Source organism: Corythoichthys intestinalis, chromosome 18 (assembly GCF_030265065.1).
Source record: "Corythoichthys intestinalis isolate RoL2023-P3 chromosome 18, ASM3026506v1, whole genome shotgun sequence".
NCBI lineage: Eukaryota > Metazoa > Chordata > Actinopteri > Syngnathiformes > Syngnathidae > Corythoichthys > Corythoichthys intestinalis.
Window position 1 is genome coordinate 36,349,777 of NC_080412.1, and position 27,632 is coordinate 36,377,408.

The 27,632-nt window shown below is 39.9% G+C and overlaps 2 protein-coding genes across 8 annotated transcripts; one reads left to right on the forward strand and one right to left on the reverse strand.

The window, feature by feature from the left end:
• Positions 1–1,852: 1,852 nt before the first annotated feature.
• Positions 1,853–13,091, forward strand: LOC130906809 (palmitoyltransferase ZDHHC23-A-like). The gene is made up of 9 exons (XM_057821459.1): positions 1,853–1,980; positions 2,104–2,697; positions 4,579–4,746; positions 4,864–5,098; positions 8,683–8,822; positions 8,897–8,970; positions 11,663–11,776; positions 12,789–12,890; positions 12,957–13,091. Exons 1-9 carry the CDS (start codon positions 1,862–1,864, stop codon positions 12,974–12,976), a joined length of 1,566 nt encoding a protein of 521 aa, XP_057677442.1. The 5' UTR covers positions 1,853–1,861; the 3' UTR covers positions 12,977–13,091.
• Positions 13,050–26,521, reverse strand: LOC130906807 (zinc finger X-chromosomal protein). 7 transcript variants are annotated; one of them, XM_057821456.1, is made up of 8 exons: positions 25,994–26,521; positions 24,072–24,168; positions 23,733–23,826; positions 23,512–23,640; positions 23,084–23,233; positions 21,333–21,455; positions 17,884–18,027; positions 13,050–17,682 (listed from the first exon to the last, which is right to left on the reverse strand). In XM_057821456.1, exons 3-8 carry the CDS (start codon positions 23,824–23,826, stop codon positions 16,376–16,378), a joined length of 1,947 nt encoding a protein of 648 aa, XP_057677439.1. In that variant the 5' UTR covers positions 24,072–24,168; positions 25,994–26,521; the 3' UTR covers positions 13,050–16,375. The 7 variants fall into 7 exon arrangements, with proteins under 7 accessions (XP_057677439.1, XP_057677437.1, XP_057677438.1 ...); XM_057821454.1 differs by having other exon boundaries at positions 23,512–23,658; XM_057821455.1 differs by having other exon boundaries at positions 23,512–23,658; positions 25,973–26,521.
• Positions 26,522–27,632: the final 1,111 nt, after the last annotated feature.

The window sequence follows — 27,632 nt, forward strand, 5'->3', positions numbered from 1 at the left end:
TCTCAGCTACTCTCAAGTTCAACCAGTTTGCATTATTTTATTGCAATGTTTTTCCTTATTCAGATTTGTTTCAAGACTACAGTTACAGTTAGACTTCACTTTGATGGTTAATGCAGTTATTGCATTTTTTTTTGTTTTATCACAATGGATTGGTTTATTTACATTTCAAAAACCAGAAGCCATTCATTTACGAATGTGATTACACTTTAGTTTACATATTTAAATGTTCAGGTATTAAGATTTGAATGAGGCTTTTTCTCTCAAATATATTGTTATAATCATTTGTTTCGGATATACTGTAATTATTTTCTGTATGAAAATTTGTTCAAAAAGTCTTTTTTCAAACTTGGAGTCTTGAAAAAGAGGGGGTTGTCTTATAATCAGGGCCGTCTTATATTCGGGCCAAAACGCTATATTCCTTTATGTGTCGTTGAGCGTGTATAATGTATGAACTCGGTAATTAACGTGTATGTACCTGTCTATTTTCCAGTAATATTCCTTGGCTGCTGCCGTCTGCCAGAATAAAACTTAAAACTTTTCAGAAAACCCTAGTAAGTGTTGGCTGAGCCATCAAAATTCTATTTTCAAACAGAATAAGCAATTTTTATTGCTTTATGTTGATCAATAATATTTTTTAAAGCACACCTACATGAGGACAGAGTAATGAACTCAATCTGTGTATAAACAGAATGTAAAATTGAGCTAAACATTACCGACATGCATCATCTGTATCATTGCTATTGCTGCAACACATCGATTACAAAGTGTAATGCAAAGACACTCCCGGAACAACAAGTGGGCCGGGCACATACAAAGTCTTCCGGAGTTTTCTATGAGCAAGAGGCAAGGTCAGGTTGCTTGCGTTAAGGAGGAAATGCGATCCCAGAGGGTGGAGCTGCCCTGTGGATCATCACTCCACTCCACTCTATGTCCATCTACTACACTGCCTGTCATGTGGCTAATATTAAGCAGCCTTGTCCTGCAGCTACACCAGAGTGGATCCACAAGGGCTTCTGACCACGTCAACAACAAAGCTCCCTTAGTCAATCAAAATGAGCTATTAATGCGAAGACAAAAGAGTCACTAGGGCCAAAATGTGGGTTAAATAGACTCAAGAATAACTTTTTGTTGGCACTGCGAGGAATCAAGGGCAACTTGATGGGATACCTTCACCATGGGAATGCTGGAAATGACAATCATATCAATGCTTTGACACGCAGGCGCCACAGCAGAGTGACAGCTTCTCCGCTTTTTCTTTTTTTTTTTACTCATACAAGGAGCTCCAGTCGACAGAGACGTTTTTAATCTTTTTTTTTCACGAGTGCTTTTGATTTTGTGTTTGGAGACAAAAGGTGAGTTGGAAATTTCAAATAATTATCTTTGCTTCATTAAGGAGAGGAATTATTAGTCAACATGTAAATAATGATCAGCAATTGAATTTAAAGTTGTTGTGGAAAGTTGTTGGTAAGATTATAAATTCACTCAGTGGTCACATTACGGAAAGCTGCACAGATTAATTGCATCAAACCTTTCACAGGTTATGAACGTTCCTTTTGTGAGGGTAAAATCTGAAAGCTACAAAAGAAATATAGAAAAGTTACAAGTGCTGTACAGTTGAGTACTGAGGATGTCATTAGCCCAGATAGTTTGTCTCTATGGACATAGTGTCCTTCTTTCAGCAAATTACATTGGCAGCACTATAGGCTGATTATAGGAATTATTCATTTTTAGACATCTTGTGGGATCTAGATCATTTCTGCGTATTACGGTCGCTAAGAATTCGTTCATGACCGTGATAAAATTGTTGTCAGGAAATTGATCGATATGCATGGGCTTTGTGTGTATGTCAAAGTAAGCCACTATGAAATGGGAGAAGTTAAAACCTCCAGAACCTGACGATCCAATGTGTTGCTGTGAATGCGACATATTCCAGAACGGGTGTTGTTGTGACTGTGAGGATCTGAATGAGGCCTTCAACAGGTAAGACGAAGAGGCAATATTGTACCTAAATTTCACATCACGTTACGGTTTAATAACTATACGATGATCCATCCACACAGTCATTGCTAACTGTCTGTCGATCAATATAATTATCGTTTGTAGATGGCTGAGAGACAAGGCGCCAAAGAGTGGATGCCATTCATTTCTACTGGTAGCCTTAATTGACAACTTGGAGATCTCCCTGGTTCCTGCACTGGTTCTTCTGCCACTCCTGATACGTGTGGCGGCGCTGCACTATCTGCTAGGTATCATGATCCTAACGGCTCTACCTGGCTTGGTGCTATGGCTCTACTATGCCACCCACAAAAGGAAAAGACGCACGCTCTTCTTCCTCACCCTGGCGCTCTACTCTCTCGCCTACATGTATTACCTCTTCATCACTGAGATTTTACCTCGTGGAGATGTGAGTCAGGGGCAACTGTGCACTGTGACCACTGGGATGATCTTCACAATTGTCTCTCTGGTTCGGACCAAGAGAGGCCCGGGGATTGTCAGTAGCACACCACATGAGGACATCAACGGTTCATCACATCTTACTGTATCAGTGCTGTCAGAGGCCTCCTCACCTCTCTCAGAATCAAGACCTGTGGGAAAATGGAGCCGCTGTTCTATTTGCAAAATCCTACGACCACCTCGAGCGGGACACTGTAGAACATGCGGAGCATGTGTACATCGCCTGGACCACCACTGTGTCTGGTGTGTGGTTTTACAGACTATCCGCAAAATATCACAACAACATAAACTAAGATTCCAATGAATCTTCTCAAGTACAGTTTGAGCATTTTCAAGCATGTAATAAAACTTAGAAAACTGCAATAAACTTAATATTGCATTGCAGTAGCATTCATTCATCATACTCATAATTACACTGCCGGCCAAAAGTCTTGGCACCCCTGCAATTCTGTCAGATAATGCTCAATTTCTCCCAGAAAATGATTGCAATTGCAAATGATTTTGTAGAAATAGCTTCATTTATTTTGCTTGCAATGAAAAAACACAAAAGAAAATGGGAAAAAAAATCATTATCATTTTTACACTAAACTCCAAAAAATGAGCCTGAAGTATTGGCACCCTTTGAAAAATTGTGATGCTTCTCTAATTTGTGTAATTAACAGCACCCGTTACTTACCTGTGGCACATAACAGGTAGTGGCAATAACTAATTGACACTTGCATCCAGTTAAAATGGATTAAAGTTGACTCAACCTCTGTCCCGTGTCCTTGTTTGTACCACATTGAGCATGGGGAAAAGAAAGAAGACCACAAAACTGTCTGAGGACTTGAGAAGCAAAATTGTGAGGAAGCATGGTCAATCTTAAGACTACAAGTCCATCTCCAAAGACCTGATTGTTCCTGTGTCTACCGTGCGCAGTGTCATTAAAAAAGTGTAAAGCCCATGGCACTGTAGCTAACCTCCCTAAATGTGGACAGAAATGAAAAATTGACGAGAGATTTCACTGAAAGATTGTGCGGATGGTGGATAAAGAACCTTGACTAACATCCAAACAAGTTCAAGTTGTCCTGTAGTCCGAGGGTACAACAGTGTCAACACGTACTATCCGTCGGCGTCTGAATGAAAAGGGACTCTATGGTAGGATACCCAGGAAGACCCCATTTCTCACCCAGAGACATAAAAAAAGCCAGGCTGGAATTTTCCAAAACTTACCTGAGAAAGCCAAAAACGTTTTGGAAGAATATTCTCTGGTCAGATGAGACAAAAGTACAGCTTTTTGGGAAAAGGCATCAACATAGAGTTTACAGGAAAAAAAACGAGGCCTTCAAAGAAAAGAACACAGTCCCCACAGTCAAACATGGTGGCGATTCACTGTTGCTTTGGGGTTGCTTTGCTGCCTCTGGCACCGGACTGCTTGACCGTGTGCACAGCATTATGAGGTCTGAAGACTACCAACAAATTTTGCAGCATAATTTAGGGCCCAGTTGGAGAAATCTGGGTCTCCCTCAGAGGTCATGGGTCTTCCAGCAGGACAAAGACCCAAAACACACTTCAAAAAGCACTAGAAAATGGTTTGAGAGAAAGCACTGGAGACTTCTAAAGTGGCTAGCAATGAGTCCAGACCTGAATCCCAAAGAACACCTGTGGAGAGATCTGAAAGTGGCAGTTTGGAGAAGGCACCCTTCAAATCTCAGAGACCTGGAGCCATTGGCCAAAGATGAATGGTCTAAAATTCCAGCAGAGCATTGTAAGAAACTCTTTAATGGATACCCGAAGCGGGTGTTCGCAGTTATTTTGTCTAAAGTTTGCGCTACCAAGTATTAGGCTGAGGGCGCCAATACTTTTGTCCAACCCATTTTTGGAGTTTTGTGTAAAATGATAATGATTAATTTTCTTCATTCTCTTTTGTGTTTTTTCATTGCAAGCAAAATAAATGTAGCTATTACTACCACAGCATTTGTAATTACAATCATTTTCTGTAAGAAAATGAGCAGAATTGCAGGGGTGCCAATACTTTTGGCCAGCAGTGTAGGTCGATTTAACCAAAGCTTAGGATGTAACATAAATGTGAAACAAGTCCTAAGCTTGAACCAAAACCAACAACGTGTGTGTACTATTTTGTAGGATAAACAGTTGTGTAGGACAGGGTAACCACCGCAGCTTCCTGTTGACTCTGTGTGTGTTCCTGCTGACATCTCTGTACGGGATCAGTTTGGTGCTCCGCAGCCTGTGCCCTCAACAGTATCTAGTCAGCGCACTCTTCTACTGCCCTGGGGTCTACTCTCAAACCAGGTAGGTGTCATTTTTATTGCAGTAACTTAGCCATTTTGGTCCTGCTAAATAAGAAAAGATTCATGCACACATAACTTACTCTATGCGCTTTCTAAATCCTTCTTTGTGTGTGTGCAGCTCAGCAATCTGCTTCACCTGTGCCTGGTACAGTGTCATAGTTACAGGGGGGCTGCTGTACCTATTGGTGTCACAAGTAGTGAATATCAGCTTCAACGTGACCGAGCGAGAAGCTCAGCTGGCCCTGAGGAACAAAACGGCTCGAAGTCGTCTGTGGGGGCTCGCCATCACCACGGGAACATATTCACGGGGCTTCTACCAGAACTGGGTTGACTTCCTCACTATGGCTGATGCCGTTACATGCCCTCAATCTGCCCCACCAGACTTGGTCTAGTTTCACTTCCTTGGAAACAACGCAGCTTTAAGACGTGAATCTCATGTCTTTGAAAATAAAAAGGTTTTAGTTTTGTTGTTGATTTAATATTAAAAATAATGATGCACAAAATGTAGATACAATACACTTCACTACTGTATGTACATTTAACCGTCACAAAAGATCTCCCAGGACTGTTTTTGCAGTCATGCAGGAAATTTGTACTTTAAATTATTCATTTGTTAATGAAGGGCTTAGCATTGTGAGTATGATATTTACTGCGCTGTATCTCCTTGTCATAATGCATAGAGTGGGTGAAGCAAGCTGTTTAAATCAATACAGTGTTTTCATGTAAAGCCAAAGTCACTGCACTAAGTTTTTTTCCCCTGCACCCCTCCCTTTATCACGTGAATTAATTTGTGTTTAACGAGTTACATTGTCGAGAATTACAAGATCAATAAATGAAAAGCTTTTGTAGTCTTAGTATTATTGCATTTGTAAAGGGAGATTGTTTGATTCATTTCTTGTACTGATCTACTGGATCGTGTAATAATTCTACTACTTGAATACATGATTAAACTTTTTTCTTTTTTTTTTAACACCGATATAAAACATTGTTTTGACTGATTAGATTTTTTTCTGTTAGCCATCTATGAAGACGTTACTTGCATTGCTATTGAGACTTACTGTCCAACTAAAACACATGTGTACCTTCAATTTTAAGTGATTTTATCAGTGAGCATGTTTCTGTCAAAATGGGACTAAGGCTGCAGCTATCGATTATTTTAGTAGTCGATTAATCGATCAACTAGTTAGTTCGAATAACCGAGTCATTGGATGAGGAACATTTAATGTATTGCAGAATCAATTTTAGGAGATGTAAAACGGATTGCTGAGATTGCACTTTCAAAGGAGCATTAAATATGGACAAAATATAAAATTCCTGAGTGTTTCTTCAAATGAAGTAATAACAGAGCTTACCCTCAAACATATTAAAAAATAAATGGATGAGGATCTAAGTACAACAAAAGAACAATTGGCTAACTCACAGAGTTAGTCTGCTTGCTTAAATGCTCTAAAATGCTAAAGTTTGTTTTTTTTTAAACAATAGTCTTGAAAAATTGTTCAAACACATGTTCCTGCAAAAAACAGCTAAATATACTGTGGTATGAAAAAGTGTCTGGGCCTTTTGAAATTTCTCACATTTCTGCATAAAATCACCATCAAATGTGATCTGATCTTTGTCAAAATCACACAGATGAAAAAAAATCAGTGTCTGCTTTAACTAAATCCACCCAAACATTCATGTTTTCATATTTTAATTAGGATAGTATGCAATCACTGACAGAAGTGGGAAAAATAAGTAAGTGTACTATCACATTTAATATTTTGTGGCCCCCCCTTTGGCAGCAATAACTTCAACCAGACGCTTCCTGTAGCTGCAGATCAGTCTTGCACATCGATCAGGACTAATTTTGGCCCATTCGTCTCTACAAAACTGCTGTAGTTCAGTCAGATTCCTGGGATGTCTGGGATGAATCGCTGTCTTTAGGTCATGCCACAGCATCTCAATGTCGTTCAAGTCTGGACTTTCACTTGGCCACTCCAGAATGTGCATTTTGTTCTTCTGAAACAATTCTGAAGTTCATTTACTCCTGTGTTTTGGATCATTGTCTTGTTGCAACATCCATCTTCTTTTTAGCTTCAACTATCTGACAGACGGCCTCAGGTTTTCCTGCAAAATATTCTGATAAACTTTTGAATTTCCTTCTTCCACTAATAATTGCAAGTTGTCCAGGCCCTGAGGCAGCAAAACAACCCCAAATCATGATGCTCCCTCCACCATGCTTCATGGTGGGGATAAGGTGTTGATGTTGGTGAGCTTTTCCATTTTTCCTCCACGCATGACATTTCGTGTTACTCCCAAACAATTCAACGTTGGTTTCATCAGTCCACAAAATATTTTGCCAAAACGTCTGTGGAGTGTCAAAGTGCCTTTTTGCGAACATTAAACGAGCAACAATTTATTTATTTATTTTTTTTAGACAGCAGTGGCTTCCTCCATGGAGTCCTCCCATGAACACCATTCTAGGCCATAGTTTTACATATAGTTGATGTGTGCCCAGAGATTTTGGACTGTGCCAGTGATTTCTGTAAGTCTTTAGCAGACACTCTAGGGTTCTTTTTTTACCTCTGTGAGTATTCTGCGCTGAACTCAGCTGGATTCAAACATGTTAAATGAGTTATGTCATATTCACTGTTGCCAGCAGACAGGAGTGTATCCACCCAAATCAATAAAACTAAATGCAAACACTTTAAAGACAAACCATTATAACGCACTCTAAACAAAAACTCGAAGAAGGAAAATTCGATTCAAAGCTTTTTTTCTAATCGAATTACTTGAGTTAATCGATTAATCGTTGCAGCGCTAAATGGGACCTTTATGGTGTTTCTAGTACTGAGTCAGAGCAAGAAATTCCAAGTTAGGTTCCATGTTCTCTGAACTCACTGACAGTAAATTACAATCTTATGAAACTGTATAACAAAACATGACTTCTAATAATTCTATTTTCCCGCAAGGCTCTTTGCTTTCCTGTTTAAACTGGCAAGGTATGTGAGGATTCAATGTAAAGATCATCGTCGAAAGGAGAAAATCGCAAAGGCACTTTCTCACATTTTGGTTGTTCTAGGATTTATTTTCGATGCATATTGTAATGGTTATTCAAAATAAGACATTTGATGACATCTCCTAGCCTTTATGTATAACACCATAGTTATATTAAAGCCAAAAAATAGTTAAGACTGAAGCGTCAACTGCACCCCTTCGACACTATTATCTACCAGTCAATTCCACATTTTTGACTTGATTCTTGCCAAATGGAACTCTTCAAGTTGAACGCCATGTTGTAAAGTTTTGAGTTCGACCAAAATTTTCTATTTGTTGCATAAAGACATTGTTTTAAAATCATGATTGATGTGGCAAAAGCATTGCCAGTGTAGCACATGAGAATACAGTTAGTGATCCACACAACCACATGGTATTTGGCATTTAGCGATGTTTTTGTTATAACTGCTGACAGCTGGATTTAATTGTACTTTCTGCAGTGGAACACACCAGAGAGGAGCTGCTGTTTCACTCTCCATATTTAGTAAAAGATTATTCAGAGGGAGTAAACATTGGTCTGTTGCTTTCCAATCGACGTCATTTTTACTGAATTCTCACCCTGACAGGGTTAAAATTGTGGCTACAGGAACATGTTTGGACTCAGCTCCCATTTTTATGTAAGTGTGAGTGCTTGCAAGAGAGAGAATGTGAGCCCTCCACTATATAAAGAGATGTCAGACAAGTAGAACATTACCAGTCTCTTCATCATTATCCTCCAACTCTCATCCAGCCACGATGGTCTTACTAGTGATGGTGTTAGCAGCCGCTTTGGCGTCCGCAGAAGTCATGCCCCAAGCTGACTTCGATGTCCAGCAGGTAAGACATCTCCACTGAGTGGAAAAAATGTCTTTTTTTTTGCATGTCAAGGGCAGAGCTTCGGACATTATGCACTTTTCCACAGATGGCAGGAAAGTGGTACCTGATCGGTTTTGCCTCAAATGACCAATGGTTTGTCCAACACCGTGATGGCATGAAAATGGGCACAGCCATGCTCAACCCGACTCCAGACGGTGACCTGGATATTTCATATGCAAGTCTAAAGTGAGCGAAGAAGAAACGTGATTTTTTTTTGAAGAAGGAAATGATGACGGTGTTTACCAGTTGTTTCTGTGCAGAGCTGATGGAACATGTTGGAGAATGAACAACCTTGCCAAGAAGACTGATGTGCCTGGAAAGTTCACATACACAAGTCAGTGTTTGTAAACAAAAACAATACAGTATTTTCTATTAAATGACTGACAGTTATATGGACTCTTTAAAACAAGGGTGTAGGTTTGCATAGGGACGGTAGGGATATAACACTAACAACTTTTCAGGATGCTCAAATTGTCCCCACCAACTTTTAAGCGACCTTATTCGAATGTTACAATGAGTTCAGCTATAAAGGTATTTTAGATTGTCTTCCCTTGTGTTGTTAGAATATAATTGACCCTACCATTATTAAGTGAATTACTTTTATTATGTACAGACTTATGTTCACCCCTTTTCACTTGCTGAATGTGCCGGTGTTCTGCCAAAATCTGCTACATCGGTGAAACGTCGAATTTGACTCCCAAAGTACTACCGTGTGCTCTAAACTTGTTTTGTTTAGATGCATACAGGCAGAAGGTACTTTAAAAATTGCCTTAAGAAAATACTTAAATGTAGTTATAACAAATAAGGACGGTTTAAATACGTTACGTGAATAATGTGATCAACTGCCTCAAAGCTAACACAAAAAAACACAATGGTTAAAAGTAGGGTTGTTCCGGTCATGTTTTTTTGCTCCCGATCCGATCCCGATCGTTTTAGTTTGAGTATCTGCCAATCCCGATATTTCCCGATCCGATTGTTTTTTTTTTTTTGTTCCCGATTATATTCCAATCATTCCCGATCATATACATTTTGGCAATGCATTAAGAAAAAAATGAATAAAACTCAGACGAAAATATACATTCAACATACAGTACTGTATTTGTTTATTATGACAATAAATCCTCAAGATGGCATTTACATTATTAACATTCTTTCTGTGAGGGATCCACGGATAGAAAGACTTGTAATTCTTAAAGGATAAATGTGACTTTGTATATTGTGACTAAATATTGCCATCTAATATATTTGTTGAGCTTTCAGTAAATGATACTGTAGCCATTTAACTGTTCTGCCCAAAATGCATGATGGGAAGTGCACCCATGACTGTGCGTAGTGGTACCAATTGATATATCTTCTCTGTGTAGGGAAATAACAGGGTGTTAAGAAAAAGATCAATTACTACCTTTTTTCCCCACATTGCTTCCCGCGATATTTCTAATCGTAGGGAGAGGGATTGTAAGGCTTTAGCCAATTAAAAAAATGTTTCAAAGGCTGCCAAAATTCACTCTACTCATTATACGCTGCCTTTTAGCTCTATATATAGGTAAAACGGCGCCATTACAGATTGAACGCGACAATGCGTGAGTGGGTCGTGCAGCGCATGCGTTAATTGCGTTAAATATTTTAACGTGATGAATTTAAAAAAAAAAAAATTACCGCCGTTAACGGGATAAATTTGATAACCCTACCTTAAGCCTAAACTAAAGACTCTGGATGAGTGTAACATTATGTCTGTAACGTTAAATACAATTAGAAAACGATTTAATTAAAAAAATATATATATATATTAAAAAAAGGCATGTCTGATATTTTTTTGCCGATTCCGATACTTTGAAAATGACATGATCGGACCCGATCGATCGGGACATCTCTAGTTAAAAGTATGAGAGGGTAATACATGCAAAAAGTATTTTTGAGGCAATGAAAAGGTTCTAAAAAACTAAATAAAAACAAAAATAGTCAGTACTCGCCCCTTTGAACCGATGTGCGCGTGCGTGCGGATGCTTGCGCAACCGCGCTGAGCATTGTGTAGGACGTTTCGCCGCGTAGTAAGGAATGGCCGAACAACGGTCCATTTTTTTCCCCTCAAACACACGTTTGATTGTCTGATGCCTAGAACCCCCACTTTCACACAATCCCGACAGAAATACATGTCAATATACCGCCTCCTCCGCCCCCTTTGAAGAGGAGGGATATTAGAAGAGGGTGTTGTTGTTTTTTTTTCGGCCAGCAGCAGCAGCCACTGTAAGTAATGTAAAAATATGTCAATGTTGTGGAGGTGGGGAACATGCCACTAATTTTGCTACTGAAAGTTTGACCTGCATCAGAGTTAGCATAACATTAAACTGTGTGAACTTGCTAACTTGTGAAACTCCAGTAGAAGGCTGCTTAGAGGTGTCTTCCTGTATGTTTTCTACTGTCAACTTTAATTCAACTGTGCATTTTGTGCCTTTATTCATTAATTAAAATGTATTTATTTTCTACATTTTCTTTAAAAAAGTATATTTGCAGCCTATGTAAATTTTTAACCCCCCCCCCCCCCCCAAAAAAAAAAAAAAAAAAAAAAAACACACACACACAAACACAACCACTGTAAACTTCCTTGAAATGAAGGAAGCATTTTGAAAAATGACTTTCTCCCTATGAAAATAATTTTAACTTTTTTCATTTTTATGCAGTAACCAGCTATTTTTGAGAAATGTATCCAATCTTTTTGGTCTTATTAATGTTCCGTCCCCAGCCAAAAGTGTACAGTACATGCAGGTTATGCTGTAATGGCGTTCCTACCAATGTTGCAACCAAACCTATGCACTTGCTTTAAAATCATTAAGGTGCTTAATGTTACCAATGACTGCCGAAAGCCATTAGATTGGAATTATTATTATTGTTTAAAATGCAACATGACTTTTTACTGGGTAATTATTCATCTTGAAAAGCTGACATTTGAACAGTGGTTTACATGTTATATTGCCTATGCAAATCTGTTTACATTCCTTTACTCCCTGAAATATCTCCCCGTCCATCAGGTTGGGGGAATGAAAATGACCTGCGTCTGCTGGACGTCAGTTACGACCAGTACGCCTTAACACACACCGTTAAGACAGAAGGGGGTAACCCCACTGTTGTAAACAAGCTATATGGTAATAACTGCCACTGTACCCTTCATCAATAGAGTTGTCCGATAAAGACTTAAACCGATAATCGATACCCTAATTTGACGAACTCCAAAAATACGATACTGATACTGTATATTATTGCTGCAACGATTAATCGATTAACATTCTAATAGGAAAAAAAGATTCGAATTAAATTTTGCTGCTTCGAGTATTCGTTTAATTTAGGTGGCGTTGTAATAGCTTATTTTGAAAGTGTTTGCATTTCGTTTTATTGATTTGGGTGGATACTCCTTCTAGTCTGCCTCATTTCACATGGCTGAATCCAGGTGCTCCCTGTCAAGACCAACATAAGTTACAATTCTGTTTGAGCGGAGTTTTTTTTTTTATGCATTCGTTATTTAGTTTAAAGGTATTTTTAGCCTATTTTTGTGGGAATATGTGTCGGAACCATTTGTTAAGAGCATTGTAAAAAAAGTTAGCATTTTATAGCATTTAAACTAACGGACTTTTGCTATGTAAGTTAGCCAATTGTTCTTTTGTTGTACGTAGATCTTTTTTTTTTTAATACCATTTGAGGCTCAGCTAAGGTAATTCAATCTTTCATGTTCCTTATCAAATTACTCAATTATTCGAACCAATGGTTCTTCGATTAATCGAATACTAAAATAATCGATAGCTGCAGCCCTACTGTATATGCTGTCATGGACTTAACGTATTATTTTTCATTTATTGTTCATTTACTTTTTGCACCACATAACAAATCCCAAAGTTTGGAGATATTTGCTTGTCAATAACCATAACTGCGGTGCAGAGTTGTGACCAGCCTTTGTACAAAGGCAGAAGGCTTCTACATCGATTATGAAGGCAAGGTGCATTTGGCCCAGAACTGAAAATGAAAAATCAACGTCAATATAATCAGATATCATTTTTAAATGCTTGTATCGGCTGATATACCCGATAATATCAGACAACTCTATTCATCAAGTTAAAATTTGTTGTCAACAGAGGAGAAGACTAACCTCTCATGATTCCACAGGTCGTGGAGTGGATCTCAGCCCAGATCTGCTGGAGAAATTCAGGCAGTTCTCTCTACAAACCGGAATTCTACCTGAAAACATTGCGTTCCTCCCAAGAAATGGTAACATAACGACCAACATGAAAAATGTTTAATTTAATGACATCACTTTTTTTTTTACCCCATTAGGTGAGTGCACAGCTGCCTAGCTTCCTGCAAACGTCAGCTCACCTCAATGATGTAGTCGAGACAAACAGAACGTGTAAAAATGTGTGCTAATAAAAAGTGAAAGCTGAAATACTTTGGTTTTTTTTATTACCTTTTTTAACAAATACAACATACATCCAGAATGACACAACTCACTTTCATCAAATGTTTACATCTACACGCTTTATACAGATTTGTATACAAAACAATAATTTACGTCCAATAAAAGTCTAGTTACACATAACTATACAACTTGTAAATGAAATAAATATAAAAACAATCATAAGGTGGGGAGGGAAAAAAAGAGGAAGAATGTAAAAAGTACGCCACAAGCACCTGTTTTCTGAAGTTGCTTCATAAAAGATTTACATTTTTTCCCCCTTTTGGTAAGAGCAATGCGTGTTGGTGGATCTATGGCTCTGAAGTGGGCCACTGACTGGATGTTATTTTGACCTGCTGAGAGAATTGGGCTAGTTCTACAACTTAACACGTGTCAGTTGAAAAGTTTAAAATGCTTTCTCTAAAAATAGTTCAAGTGAGAATATTTTGGCATTGTGGGGCATTTTTTTCCCCTACTATACATAAAAATACTGTCTGATGATTTTTACTGCCTTGGATACTTCCTAACCCATTATGGCCGGCATGAACTGGCAAATGTGAAATTTCCACTGAACCATTCAAGTCGAAGTTTGTGAACTTAACTCAAAGTGATTGTTCCTGTGTGCTACACAGAAGTAGAATCGTGATTTTTCTATATTTTTACAAATACAAGCCAGAAGTGAAGATGTAAGCCTCGGGAATCACAATAGAAGTCATAAAAGGCATATACCTTCAAGTGTCAAGTGCTACGGCGAACAAGATCCATATCCATACTGCTTTGTAAAGTACACTGGGACTCACAAGACATCCCTCACACTCTGTTAAGGGGACATGAAATACGGACCCTTGTGATTGCTAACTTCAAAAATAAAAAAAAGTGTATCAAAAACAGACATTTGCACTATCTGTCATGCAAACTTCCCAGCATGGAACATGCAGTCGAAAGTGCAAGTCTACAGAGAGTTCTACTGCTCCCAAAGAGCATTTGTGTTGTTATGTACACGTGAAGAGACTTGAGGCTGTAAAACAGAGTACAGTGAACCCCCGCTTTATCGTAGTTGGTCTTTCACACCCCCACTTATGGTGGAATGTTAGGCGAACATTCAAGGGTTTTTACAGTGCACAGCCATATGACAGTGTCCTGTGTTATTTCTTGACATGTTAAGTATCAGTGTTTTAAAGGAGTGTAACAATACTCATTTGTTAGCAATTGATGTCAACATTAAGCTAGTGAAAATGATAAGGTTTGGCAGCCCATTTTGCTGTTTGTATGTCAATTTTAATTACTTTTTGTCGTTACCTTCAAAAGCCTGAAACTAGCAGCTTTTTTATTTCTCCAGTCATGATATTTGATCTACTGTCTTTATAGAAGTTTACACAGGTTTAAAGTGTGTAGGACGGGTAAAAGTAGGAGTGGGAACCTCTTGGTACCTCATGATACAATGTGCGATACAAAGCTCACGATAACGATGATCTGACGATACAACGATTATTAATACATTGGTCAGGAAATCATTCTAGGACAGGGGTGTCCAAAATTTTTGCGAAGGGGGCCAGGTTTGGTGTGGTAAAAATGTGGGGGGCTGACCTTGGCTGACGTCCTTTACGTAGAACAATATATTTAAGCAAATTTTAGCAAGCCATTCTGTGTGTTACATTTGCTTTATTATTTCTTCAAAATTAATCATTTCAACAATCTCGCAACTAGCCTTTTTGGCGTTCTCATTTGACTCACGGGCTCTTGCGAAATACTGCTGCTGTGAAATTATACTAGCTTCAAGTTGCTTCAATTTCTCGCTGCGTATCTTCCCTGTAATCTTGCCGTACATTTTAGCGTATCTTGTTTGGTAATATCGCCTCACATTGAACTATTTAAACCTTAAAGACCTGCAACATGAAGCAATTATCAGAGAATCCCAAAATTTGAAAAATAAGGTCCCGATGAAACCTTTTTTTCAAATTTGTAAAAAGAAATGTCAAAATGAATATGTGTAATTAGCACTCTAATATCTATAACCCCAGCTAAATCCTGTTTTTTTCCTCATAAAATCTGCAGATGCACGCGTTTCATCCATCTTTTTTTTTCTTCCAAAAATTAATGTCAAAATTCTGAATTACTCTCAAAATCATGAAATTTTAGGTGTATCAAATGTGATACATTTGGCAATAAAGTGTTTTTGCAAATGAGGCAGACATAGTTGTTGGATATTTTACTGAAGAAATAGTCCAATTTCCACCTATCCTTGAAGTCAACTTTTTTTTTTTGTTGATTATCGCCATTTTAGAAAATTGGAAGGTTCACACTGGGTAATATTGCTTAGAGTGCTGCTGCCTTTTAGTGGGTAAATGAGGAGCAGCATTTAGTGTGTAAGCTACTTCATATGCTGGTAGCAATACTGCTGACCAATTTATTAAGTCTGTGTGCAGGCCAGACGTTATTGATTTTATGACAGAGGCTGGGGGCCGGATGAAATTTGACCACGGGCAGCATTTGGCCCCCGGGCCTGACTTTGGACATGCTGTTCTAGGATATTCTACAAACAACTAATAAACAGAAAAACAAGCTTTTGCTGTGAATTGGAATGAGTTTATCATTAGTAGACGTAAAATTCATTTGAAGTGGGAGGGTGGCAGCGAATGAACGAATTGGACGTCTATGGCCGGTAGTGGGAGCCAATGCCAGGTAATGAGGTAATTTTGGGCCATTTAAGGTCATTTACCTGTTAATTTTCAGTTACTTTCTGTCGATTTTGGGGTATTTTATGGGCCTCTTCCTGTTTGAGTTAAAGAACAGGAAATGACTTGGGAATCACCCAAATGAAGAGGCAATGACTCAAAGTCAACAGATGCCCTAAAATGAACAGCAAGTGACCTGTAAATGCCCTGAAAATCGGACAGAATGACTGTGAATGCTCTGGTTCCCAGTCTAAATGGATTGGGCGTCGAGCACCGTCAATGCAGCCTTAGAGTTAACTGAGACACTATTATGGTGGAAAATTAGGGTAGCAACTTGTTGGTTCATTCTTTTTTTTTTTTTTTTTTTAGACATTGACACCTGTTAAAAACGATATCTCGATTCTTGGAGGGAGCATATCGATAACCTTTTGGGATACAAAGTATCACGATATATCACCATTTCAATATTTTGTCACATCCCTAGGTAAAAGTATTAAAACATTTTATAGTGGGTGGGTCTTGAATGTGCCCTCGATAACAGGGGATTCACTGTAAACAGGAGGACAAGCAAAGAGCAGCAGATGCATCACACAGTTTTACGCGAGTGGCGCAGTGCTGAGGGTTTATCACTCTGCCTGGACCACATCCTTGTGGTGGCGCAGGATATGCTGGTTCTTCTCCGACGGTCGCCGGAAACCTTTTGAACAGATCTCACAGCGGTGCGGGTAGTCTTTCGTGTGGATGGAAATCACGTGTCGCTTGAATCCCGAAGCGTCACCCGTGCTGTAGTCGCAGTATTGGCACTGGTAAATTCGCCGCTCTTTTTGTCCTTTACCAACAACCACAGTCACACTGCTGGCTAAGCTGGCCGCGCTCACTCTAGTAGGCTGGCTAGAACCGGTGGAGGCGCTAGGGGCGGGCTTTTTAGGGGACGCCACGGGAGATTGCGTCTCTGTCCTCTTGGCCTCGTTCTTTTCTGGGGAGGCCTGCTGCTGCTCCTTAGTGTGGACAGACAAGATATGGCGACTGAGGACAAAGGGGTCGGCGTTCTTGAAGTTGCAGTGTCGGCACTGGTGGAGTTTCTTGGTGCGGTGGGCTAAAGAGTGCTTCTTGAGTTCGGACGGCCTGTGGAAGCCTTTGCCACAAACTGCACATTTGTGCGGGTAATCCTTAGTGTGCACTGATATGATGTGGCGTTTCAGGTCGCTGGAATTGGAACTTTTGTGGTCACAGTGGGCACAATGGTGAGTCTTATTTTCCTCGTGCGTTAGTCCGTGCTGGTTTAACTCCTCCTCCTCGGCAAACGTCTGAAAACAGCGCTCGCACTTGTACGGCATCTCCTTGCTATGCTTTGTCTTGACGTGAGTCTTGAGGTTAGAAGAGTCAGCAGACTTGTAGTCGCAGTACATGCAGGAGTAAGGCTTCTCGCCCGTGTGCGTGCGCATGTGTTTTTTCAGCTCCGAGGGGTGACGGAAACCTTTCCCACATTCCACGCAAATGTGCGGGAAACTTTTACTGTGAACGGCCAACAAGTGTCGGTTTAGCAGCCCTTGCTCAGCAGTTTCATACTCACAGAACTTGCATTTGTGCGTCTTGGCGGGCGGAGGAGGCGTCTGCTGACTCTTGGTCTCCCGGTGGTGGTGCTGCAGTCTGTGGGAGAACAGCGCCGCCTGCTGGTGGAACTCTTTGCCGCACATTTCGCACTCTAAGGGCGCTTTGCTGCTCAAGGCGTGCACTTCCATATGGTTATGGAGGCTTGCCTTCTTGTTGGTGGTGAAGTCACAGTCAGTGCACTGATATTTTTTCCGGGTAAGAACCTCCTGGTGGTGATTCTTCGTGTGCCGCTTCAGGAAGCCTCGCGATTTGAACTTTTTGCCGCATAGCATGCAGGGATACACTGTCAAAGGTTGACCATAGGGACCAATGATGATGGCTGGGATGGAAAAACAAGAACAACTTCAATTCAACAGAAAGGGTTCTGGAACCCACTGATATTTGTTATTTGGATATAGTTTTGTATAGTACAAAACAATGTAATTCGTTTGATCAGTTAAAGTACAACCACATACGTACTTTAATAGAAAGAGTTTGATGGCATTTTCCCATAGTGAATTATTGCCCGCTTGCGTCCTACCTGTTTGGACTTGTCTTGGCTCAGATCGGCGCTTGGTCTTATTACGCTGTCGGCCTATTTCATCAACGCTATCAGATTCGTCAATGTGTAGAAGCGCGCTTGCTGCTCCATTCCGGTTTTCACAGCTCTCATTATCCTCCACACCTGGAAGGAGAAAAATATTTATTAATAAGGCATCCAGCATGTGAAGTGCTTCAATGATTTTTAGCACAGATATAACTGCGAAACCCCGAGCGGACTTTCAGCTTGAAGGGAAAAGGTTTGTAAAGACTTGCCAATTTCGCACATCCCTGTTTAAACTGTTCATCATTTGCTACATTTCTTCCACCACTTGCTAAAGCTAAGTTCTAAGGCCACATCCATGTTTTTACGATCCCCTGTCGGGGCTCTTGAGGGGGATTGAAGGGAAAAGGTACCATCATCGCACACACCATATAATTGTTTGCATTAGTCTAACACATTCATCTAACTATTGTTTAAGCAGACTCCACTACATGCCCTTTTGACACAGTAAAGGGAATCACCTTATCCGGGCTAATGAGGGGGAGATTAGAAAGAATGGTACAGGTTCTCGTAGGCACCGTTTAACTGTTTGCATTACTCTAACACACGAAATATAATTTATCAGGAAATAGTATCATTTTCATATTTACCGTAGGACTGCACTACTAATATAAAATAAATAGCACACCATAGTTTAATGAGAAGAAATAGAAGAGATACACAATGCCGTCTTATCACAGAAGCCCAACGCGTGCGTCACGAACAAGATTGACGCACCAACTCTCGCAATCAGCTCTCCCAGCAAACTCCAAGGACAAAGCGCTTTGTCCTAAAACAAATACAAGCCAGCCCGAAGCGGGCGTCCCATCCGCGCACGAACCTAAGCCGCCCAAAACTAGCCACAGAGGGGAAGACCCAAAAGCAACGCCCAGACACACCTTCGGACACACCTTCAGCACGGCCCGCTTCAGCACGGACTTTAAAAGGACTGGACACTGAGATAACACAGATTTTTGCTGCTCGGAAACATGTAGCCTTGTTTTGGATCCAGAATTGTCCCTCCGTCGTCTGTTTTTGCCTTGTTTTTGACCACTGTCGACGAATAAATTGTCAACCTGTTTTTGGTGAGTGTTCCTCAAACTTTTGAAACATGGAGTCAGTACAAAGGGTTAAAAATAAGAAGAGAACGCGCGAAGTTCTGCCTTCCCGGTTGGCGCGCACGGGGGCAGCATCGGCAGAGCGGCACTTTGTTCGGCCGTCGCTGTTCCCGTGCGCCTTAGCCGGGGGGGCGAATTTCAACTAGCTATATGTAACTTTGACACAGCACATTACATTCAAGTCTGTCACAACAACGTCACAATAAGTAAATACAGTATTCTGAAATAATAATTACCTTGTCCCAATTTACTCACAAATTAGTGCAGAACGAAATTTGCGCTAGTTTAGTTTAACACCAAGCTTTATTTCTTTTTTATGAATGAATGGCAAAAAGTGAATAAACTGGTTGATTTGACCTCTCGCCATTCAGTAAAGGAACTTTGAAGTAATCTGCCATTTAATATACCTCTTTATTATTGAAAGATGAACAAAGATACAGTGGTACCTCGACATCCGACGTAACATTTGACTCGTTATTTGTCTCGACATATGACGACATGCTCGTAATACGACAATTTATGACAGCGTCGCAATTTCATTGTTTTCCCGCAAGACAGACGCACGATGGATTTTCTCGTGAGAGAAATCAACATGGGTCCCGAGAAGGTTAGTGCAGGTGGTGAAAAAAGTAAAAAGGTGACACTTACCAATGAAATAAAGAAGAAAATGATAGAAAAATACAGTGGTACCTCTACATACGAAGTTAATTCGTTCCAGGACCTTGTTTGTAAGTTGAAACGGTTGTATGTCGAGCAGGATTTTCCCATAGGAACACATTATAATTCCATTAATTCGTTCCACAGCCCAAAAACCTACACTAAATCCTTAAAAAATACTGGTGGTACGATTACAAATGGCAATTACACATAGAAAAACAAATAAATTCTAAATAAAAATAGGAATAATACAATAATAACAATAATTCCTGTAGTAATGTAACAAATCGGGTTCTAATGTAGCGGACGTTTTTTGCTGTACCTGAACGCAACGTGGGGCTGACATGCCAGAGACAGAGCGGTGAGCTTCAGAGTTTCACTTTCACTTTCAACGTTTTCTTGAGAGCACCGTCAATTGCGGCAGACAGTAGGTGTTTTGTGTTGAATAAGTTGTGAAATAAATTATAAAAACGTGGCAAAGCTGGCGATTTCTTTGGCAATGTTACCACAATTATAATTGTCAGCTTGACTTATAAAGACTTGCGAACAGTGGGCGGAGGAGGACCGTGGAGATGTATTCTTGAGCCAGTTCATGGATGCGCACCCCACGCTCATATTTTCTATAATTTGCAACTCCATTTAAAAGGTAAAACGATTAAAATTTGTAACCACCTTTTTCTTTGTTTCGCCACCTTTGCCAACCTTTTTGAAACCTTTTGTGTTGATTTCTCACACAAGAAAATCTGCCATGCGTTCGTCTGCGGTGCTGTCATGTCGTCGTATTTCGAGCATGTCGTCAGATGAAGAAACAAATGGCGAGTCGAATTTTACGTCGGATGTCGAAAAGATCGCGTGTCGAAGCGATCGTATGTCGAGGTACTACTGTGTGAGTTTTGTGTGGGCGTCAGTGAACTGGCTCGGCAATCCGGCTGGAATATACAGTATCTACGATCTCGAGGACAACTCTCATTATTGTTATTATTATTGAAACATCGGCTGGCATCGTCAGGTTTTTAATTATTTATTTCAGAACTTGTGCAACAAAAGACGGCTACTGTCCGCCATAGCCGACGCCAACAACAACTGAACAAGGAGGGGAAAGTAAAATCTCTTCCGCACCGCTCTCGTCAGCCACACGGTGCATTGAGCAGCATGCAAAACACAACCGCCACATTAGAACCCGACTCCTTATATTATTATTCCGATTTGTATAATTTAATTGTTTTGCTATGTGTAATTGCTATTCGTAATCGTGCCTGCAGTATTTATTAAGGACTCGGCGTAGGTTTTTGGGCTGTGGAATGAATTAATTTAATTATAATGTATTCTTATGGGAAAATCCTGCGCGACATACGACCATTTCGGCATTCAAACCAGGTACTGTAACAAATTAGAATTCTTATGTAGAGGTACCCCTGTATATTATTTTGAGTAATTTTCAGACCATTTAAAGTATCATAATTCTGTATGGCACATATAGCGACCTTTCAAACCATGGTTGGTAATGACTGGTCTTAAACAGAATGCAAAAGAAAGTCAAATAAAGCACTGCATTTACCTATAACACAGATTTGCGGCGTGAGGTTGGGCAGCCTTGGACAAGTTAACCCAATTTGGTTGCTACTCACTCACCATGGTTTCCTTGATGATGAGAATCACCAACAGACATGTAAACCATCTTCTCTCGAAGCGTTTGGCCTGAATCTGTTAGTGCCATATTTTCCATGTCTCCATCGCTGATGTCTACAGATTCTCCTAGCGGACAAATACATAGGTCTCTGAACTCTTTATAACACATAGGGAGACCAAAGGTATAGGTCTGTCGCGATAAATTTTAGTGTGCGATAATTATTCTCATAAATTATTGCAATATGCGATATTATTGCGCTCCCCAATTTTTTTTTAACCAATTTATAATAACACAGTGAGAATACAGTATATATTAATAGATCAAGTACACCCATTTAAACGCGATAAATATTTACTCTTAAATACAAAAATACTTTTTAAGAAATCACAACTAAAAACAATAGACCATGCCTCTTAAGTAAAAAACAACAATATTGATACCGCACAGACACTCAGAATAAATAAAATGTGTTTAAAAAAAAAAAAAAAAAAAAATTGCACTTAATAACTTAAGCATTTAGGCAAATGAAAACTTTTCCCGTCATATCTTCTGCAGTGGTGTTCCATAGAGATGCAACGATACAGTTAAGTCACGGTTCGGTATGATTTTTGATACGGGGGACACGATTTTCGATCCGATTCAATACATTTAATGCTCTGTAAAAAACTAACAATTATATTTTTTGTTTCGTTTTTTTTTTTTTTTTTTTTTGCTAATGAGCAAAAATTAAATTGCCATCATAGAAACATGCATTTTAGTGCATAATATTTATGTGCTTACTTCTTACTGATCTGAAAAATTTTTGTATAAAAGTGCTGAGAACAATCTTTACTGTTTGTAAAGTGAGGGCAAGGCACACTGTTGATTGCTACAGCTCTCTTAGTAGCTAGGTTTATTACATGAGCAAGACATCCTATTTGTGGTCCGAATCCATCAGTGTCACGTACTGAATTAACAATATTTGCAACATTATCTATAGTCACTGGAATGGATTGATTTGGCCCGCTCAAGCCCCATTCAGTCATGACAGTTTAGAATTAGAATGTAGTTAGAATGTAGTATATGGACTACGTGTCCCATAATCACTCTGGGCTCACGTAGCCAATGGCATGGGACATAGCACATCTAGTTTGCCATTTCATGATATCTAGTGTGTGGGCGCATTAAAAAAGTTAGCAAGCGCCGCTGAAGTCACCTCTGCTCAATACTACACAACACCAGCATATGACAATCGACTTTCATAAACAGTACGAGTTTGAAGCACAGCGCTCTTAATTTCATTCAGTTGTTCGTTGTCAAAGCGAGGGTGTTCGTAGCAGCCAAGTCAGTAACAATGTTTTGGCGGACTTCAATGTAAATATCCGGCGCTGTGCCGAAAAATAGCCGCCCCGCGTGAAATGTCACTCCTGAAGGGAGCGCCCACACGTCAACAACACTACAGGTGCGCCGTAGATGGTCCACAGTCACTCCGGAGCACTGACGCGGCCGGTATACGTTGAACAATAGGATATAATGGGAACGATTGGCTCCGGCGCTAGTTTTTGCCAGACCTGGAATGAAGATGCGTTTTGCGCAGTTGGTAATGAGGAATCCAAATTTTTAACAGCACGTCTGCCGCACGCGCGCACGCACGTGCACGCGAGGCGATAAATCGCAGCGGAAAAATTACCGCCTTCATTTTTATTTATCGCGCGATAAATGGAATTATTGCATATTGCGACAGGCTTACATAGGTTTTCACTTATCATCTTACCCATGTCATCTTCCCCAGAGTCAGCCTTGAAGATGTACACCTTTATCACTTCCTGTCCATCTTCATCCTTCTCCACTTCCTGGTCCTCCACTGCTCCCTCCACGGTTACCTCCGTCCCATCCTCAGACACCATTTTACCAGCTTCATCCACTGGTGGGGGTGACAAAAAAGACCTATATTACTGTTTAGCACATGTGAGCTCCTGACAGTACATACTCGAATTGCTTAATTTTATGCCTTAAAATATTGAACAGCAGTAACAGACTTGGAATCATATTTTCCATTCACTGTTTTCCATTTTGCAGACATAAACAATTCATTAGATTATGTCACACTTTCAATACTTGAATAGCAACTTTTGCATCTTAAAACCCTCACATTTGCATTAAAACAGAACAATGACATCACTTCAGAGAGAGTTGACTTACAAGATATCATCAGATAATCGCCACAGCCATCTTGGTCATCGTCCTGTTGCTCGGGGTCGAGGCCGTCTTCGGGGATGTCACCCATGGCGACGCCTTCCTCCTCACCATCCAAGGCCATCACACAGGTTTCTACAGCGACATCTTCATCTTCATCGCAGTGCACATACTCAGATACCACATCCTCAACAGCATCCTGGATGACTAGCTCGTCTGGGGCAAACCTGTGCACCGCCATGCCTTCACCCTCGCCCTCTGACACCAACACAGTCTCTTGAAGCTCCACAACAAATTCTTGCCCGCCGGCACCACCCTCATCTGGAAGAGGCAGGATTACCCAGTTAGCCAGATAAGCATGAAGAGCATTATTTTATTGGAAATTAATAAAATTGAATGGCTCACTGTCATCAGTGCAATGCATGCATCAATATAAACTTTTCGGGTCAAAAGTTATCTGGCTGAACTAAGAATCCTGCTTCTTCAAATACCCCAGTACGCTCTACTGTATGTCATCAACTTTCAGTCCAGTGTATACAAGCATTAACACAAAAATGGCTCATTACCCGATCCGTGTAATATTATTTTAGGCTCTTCAGAAGATATTGAAAGCCTGGTGACTTCCTCATCCATTGTCCTCGCACTGCATTTGTTACTGGAGAGCTGAAAAGAAATAACAGAAGAAACTTAGGTCTTTGGTATTCTGCACTGCGGATAACAAAGAGAAAAAAAAAACACGCTATATATTTTGTAGGGCTGTCAAACGATTAAAATTTTTAATCGAGTTAATCACAGCTTAAAAATTAATTAATCTTAATTAATCGCAATTCAAACCATCTATAAAATATGCCATATTTTTCTTTAAATTATTGTTGGAATGGAAAGACGGATATATACATTCAACATACTGTACATAAGTACTGTATTTGTTTATTATAATAATAAATCAACAAGATGTCATTAATTTTCTGTTTAAGCGATCCATGGATAGAAAGACTTGTAGTACTTAAAAGTTACTACAAGTTATAGAAATTTTAAATAAAAAAACCCTCTTAATGTTTTCGTTTTAATAAAATTTTTAAATTTTCCAATCAAAAAATAAACTAGTAGCTCGCTACTGTTGATGTTAATAATTACACAATGCTCATGGTGCTGAAACCCATAAAATCAGTCGCACCCAAGCGCCAGCAGAGGGTGACAAAACACCAAAAAACACAAGTAACAAGTGGACATGACACTGTGCTGTCATTTTAATCTTTCTTGAGCGGGGCATGTGCGTTACATGCGTCAAATATTTACGTGATTAATTAAAAAACTTAATTACCGCCCGTTAACACGATAATTTTGACAGCCCTAATATTTTGTGTTAAAATACTTTAGCTTTATTTTCTCTATTTCCTGTGTTCAGAGTTTCAAAATCGACAATAAATATCAGATTCAAATAGAAGGGAATCAATTCATATAACTTGCTCAATTGATATTGATAGTGGGTGGAAATGTTGCAATGTTCCAAATGATGAATACTTTTTCCCACTCCCATGTGAGATGCGTACAATTATTTTAAAAATGAATGTCACGTTGGGATCTTTCACACATAGGGTTTCCTTTTAAACCAATAATGGTCTCGATACAAAATCCTGACAAGGGAACTCGCACCACCTTTCTCTCTCCCCCACGCAGACCAGGAAGGATACAGAGGGGTAAATAGTGAGGAGGGATGCCTGGCTAGCATGTCATTTTCAATGAGTGTCCCATCCCCCAGCTCCAGGTGAAAGAGACAGCTATATTGTTCAAGATGCTGCATGATTCCACCAAAGTAAAGCACCATAACGGAGACAGGCAAAACGATATGAACAGCTAATTAGGGTGAATTACAGCAAAGCAGTACAAATTTACACAGGTAAATTAAATTCTAAATATACATTAAAATTACGCAGAGCCGACTGCAGCTTGCATAAAAATACAAAGAGAATCCCCACATGTCGAGAGCTCTTTTCTTTTTGAGGGGGCGCTCTTTCGCACATACAAATCTGCCACAGACGATTTTCATCACATTAGCATCCGCCATTTTGTTAGCTTCATATACAAACGAATGCTAATTTAATTCGGATATATATAGTAAACTAACTAATGATGGCATATTTTTAGCGCCGTTATTTAGTGTTGTTTCAAAATGTTGAAGCAATACATGCGTGGCGGAAGTCAGCAAATGAGAAATAAATCTTTTTTAAAAGCTAGATAGTTAGCATGCTAACTAAAAGGACAGGCCCGGATTCCCATAACAATTGTGGCCTTTCTTCGGGCCTGGGCCTGAGAAGAAAAGGCCACACTGCTTATTTTGCGGCCTCTCGGTTAGAAATAATGAGTAGGTCGGAATGCACCGTGCATGCAAGAAAAATAAATGAATGGGGAAAAAGACACGACACATAAGCAAATGCACACTTCGCATTGCAAGCGGCTGCCTTACGAGCAACAAGGAGCCCCGTACCAGATGCAGCAGGGATGGCCTCCGTCCGCTCCTCGGCTTCCCAGGGCCGCTTGGTCCCCCCCACTACCCCAGACTCGGGCTAGATTCAATCGGGACTTTGGTGTTATTTGGGCGGGCCGCAAATGAGCAAAGAAGGAGGGGTCGGGGGATGTATCTAGAGCTCCGCTCAAAGCAAGGCAGGGCGTCTAGAGCAGTGGAGCCTGATCTTGTCATGCTAGTAGCCCCCCGCTCCTCCAAGCTCCGAGGCCGCCGTCAGCACAACACGTCACAGCCCGAGAGCGGCAGGAAAATGCGGAAGGGTTTGTGGTGGAAAGCACACGGCAGGTAACCAACGAAGACAGGCCATAAACCCCAGACGAACCCTCATTTGTGGTCGTTACTTTATTCGCAGAGACCCCCGGAGACTGGCATGAACACGTTCCCTTATATTTAAGTAGCCGGTGACAAGGAGGTCAAGAAACATAAGTACCTTCCAGTTTGGAGGGCAAAAGAAAATAGGTTTGAAAGGCAATAGCCTGATAAACAAGTTACTTGTGCTTGTGTCCTCAATTTCCGGGGTCTTGGCATGCCACTGAACAGAAAAGCCACAGAAGTACATGCAGCACGTTACACTGAAATAATAAACATTTCAGTTCATCCAAAAGCATTTAATACAAAAAAGAGAATCCCCCTGTTCAAACATAACCGAGCAGTGTTGGAAGAAAGTGATAACTCAAGCATATGATGATTCATAAAACTCAACAGGTAGGCTTGCTGAATATTTTTACAGCTTTAACTGATTGTGCAGTCCTAAAAATAAACCTTTACACTTAAAAAAATAGTGGGTAATAATAATCTTACAAATTAGCAGATGTGGGTAGTAACGCGTTACATTTACTTGAGTAACTTTTTAAGAAAAATGTACTTCTAAGAGTTTTAAGAAGCCATATTTTGTACTTGATTTGCGAAGAAGAAACGCTACAGTTACTCCACTACTTTTGGGCCACACTAGTCATAACATTTTTCCTCCTCATTCTTCAATAAACACAAAAATACCTCCTGTTTTTCCCATTTTACTTATTACTTATATATCCAGTCTAGCAGGCGGTCGGCTGTTGCGTGCAAGATAATGATGTTCAACAGTCACTTCAGATTTTCCACTTGTGAACAGTGGCGCCTCCAGAAATTTTTCATAGGGGTGGCCAGATGGGGCCCCTTAAAATCTTGGGGTGGCCAAAACTAAAAGCCATAATTTCAGGTTTTCATTATATTATTGCAGTGAAAAGGTCAGGGGAAAACTATCAGAAAGACTTAAGGACACAGCTACTCATATATTTTGGTGTATTGTGTAATATTTGATGTTACTAATGATTTAATGTGCACAGTCCATAACTGTTCTGTCAACATTTTGAGTTCCACAACAATTCTGTTTTATTGTGTTAGGCATAAGGTGTACATTTAACTAGGGCTGTCAAACGATTAAGATTTTTAATCGAGTTAATCACAGCTTAAAAATTAATTAATCGTAATTAATCGCAATTCAAACCATCTCTAAAATATGACATATTTTTCTGTAAATTATTGTTGGAATGGAAAGATAAGACAAGACGGATATATACATTCAACATACTGTACATAAGTACTGTATTTATTATAACAA

Coding starts and splice junctions, on each gene's coding strand:
- LOC130906809 (XM_057821459.1), top strand. CDS start 1,862: ATGAAATGGGAGAAGTTAAAACCTCCAGAACCTGACGATCCAATGTGT. Junction 2,698..4,578: donor CTGGACCACCACTGTGTCTG/GTGTGTGGTTTT, acceptor ACTATTTTGTAG/GATAAACAGTTGTGTAGGAC. Junction 8,823..8,896: donor ATTTCATATGCAAGTCTAAA/GTGAGCGAAGAA, acceptor GTTTCTGTGCAG/AGCTGATGGAACATGTTGGA.
- LOC130906807 (XM_057821452.1), bottom strand. CDS start 24,138: ATGGATGAGGAAGTCACCAGGCTTTCAATATCTTCTGAAGAGCCTAAA. Junction 23,234..23,511: donor CGATTATCTGATGATATCTT/GTAAGTCAACTC, acceptor CACCCCCACCAG/TGGATGAAGCTGGTAAAATG. Junction 17,683..17,883: donor GCCAAGACAAGTCCAAACAG/GTAGGACGCAAG, acceptor TTTCCATCCCAG/CCATCATCATTGGTCCCTAT.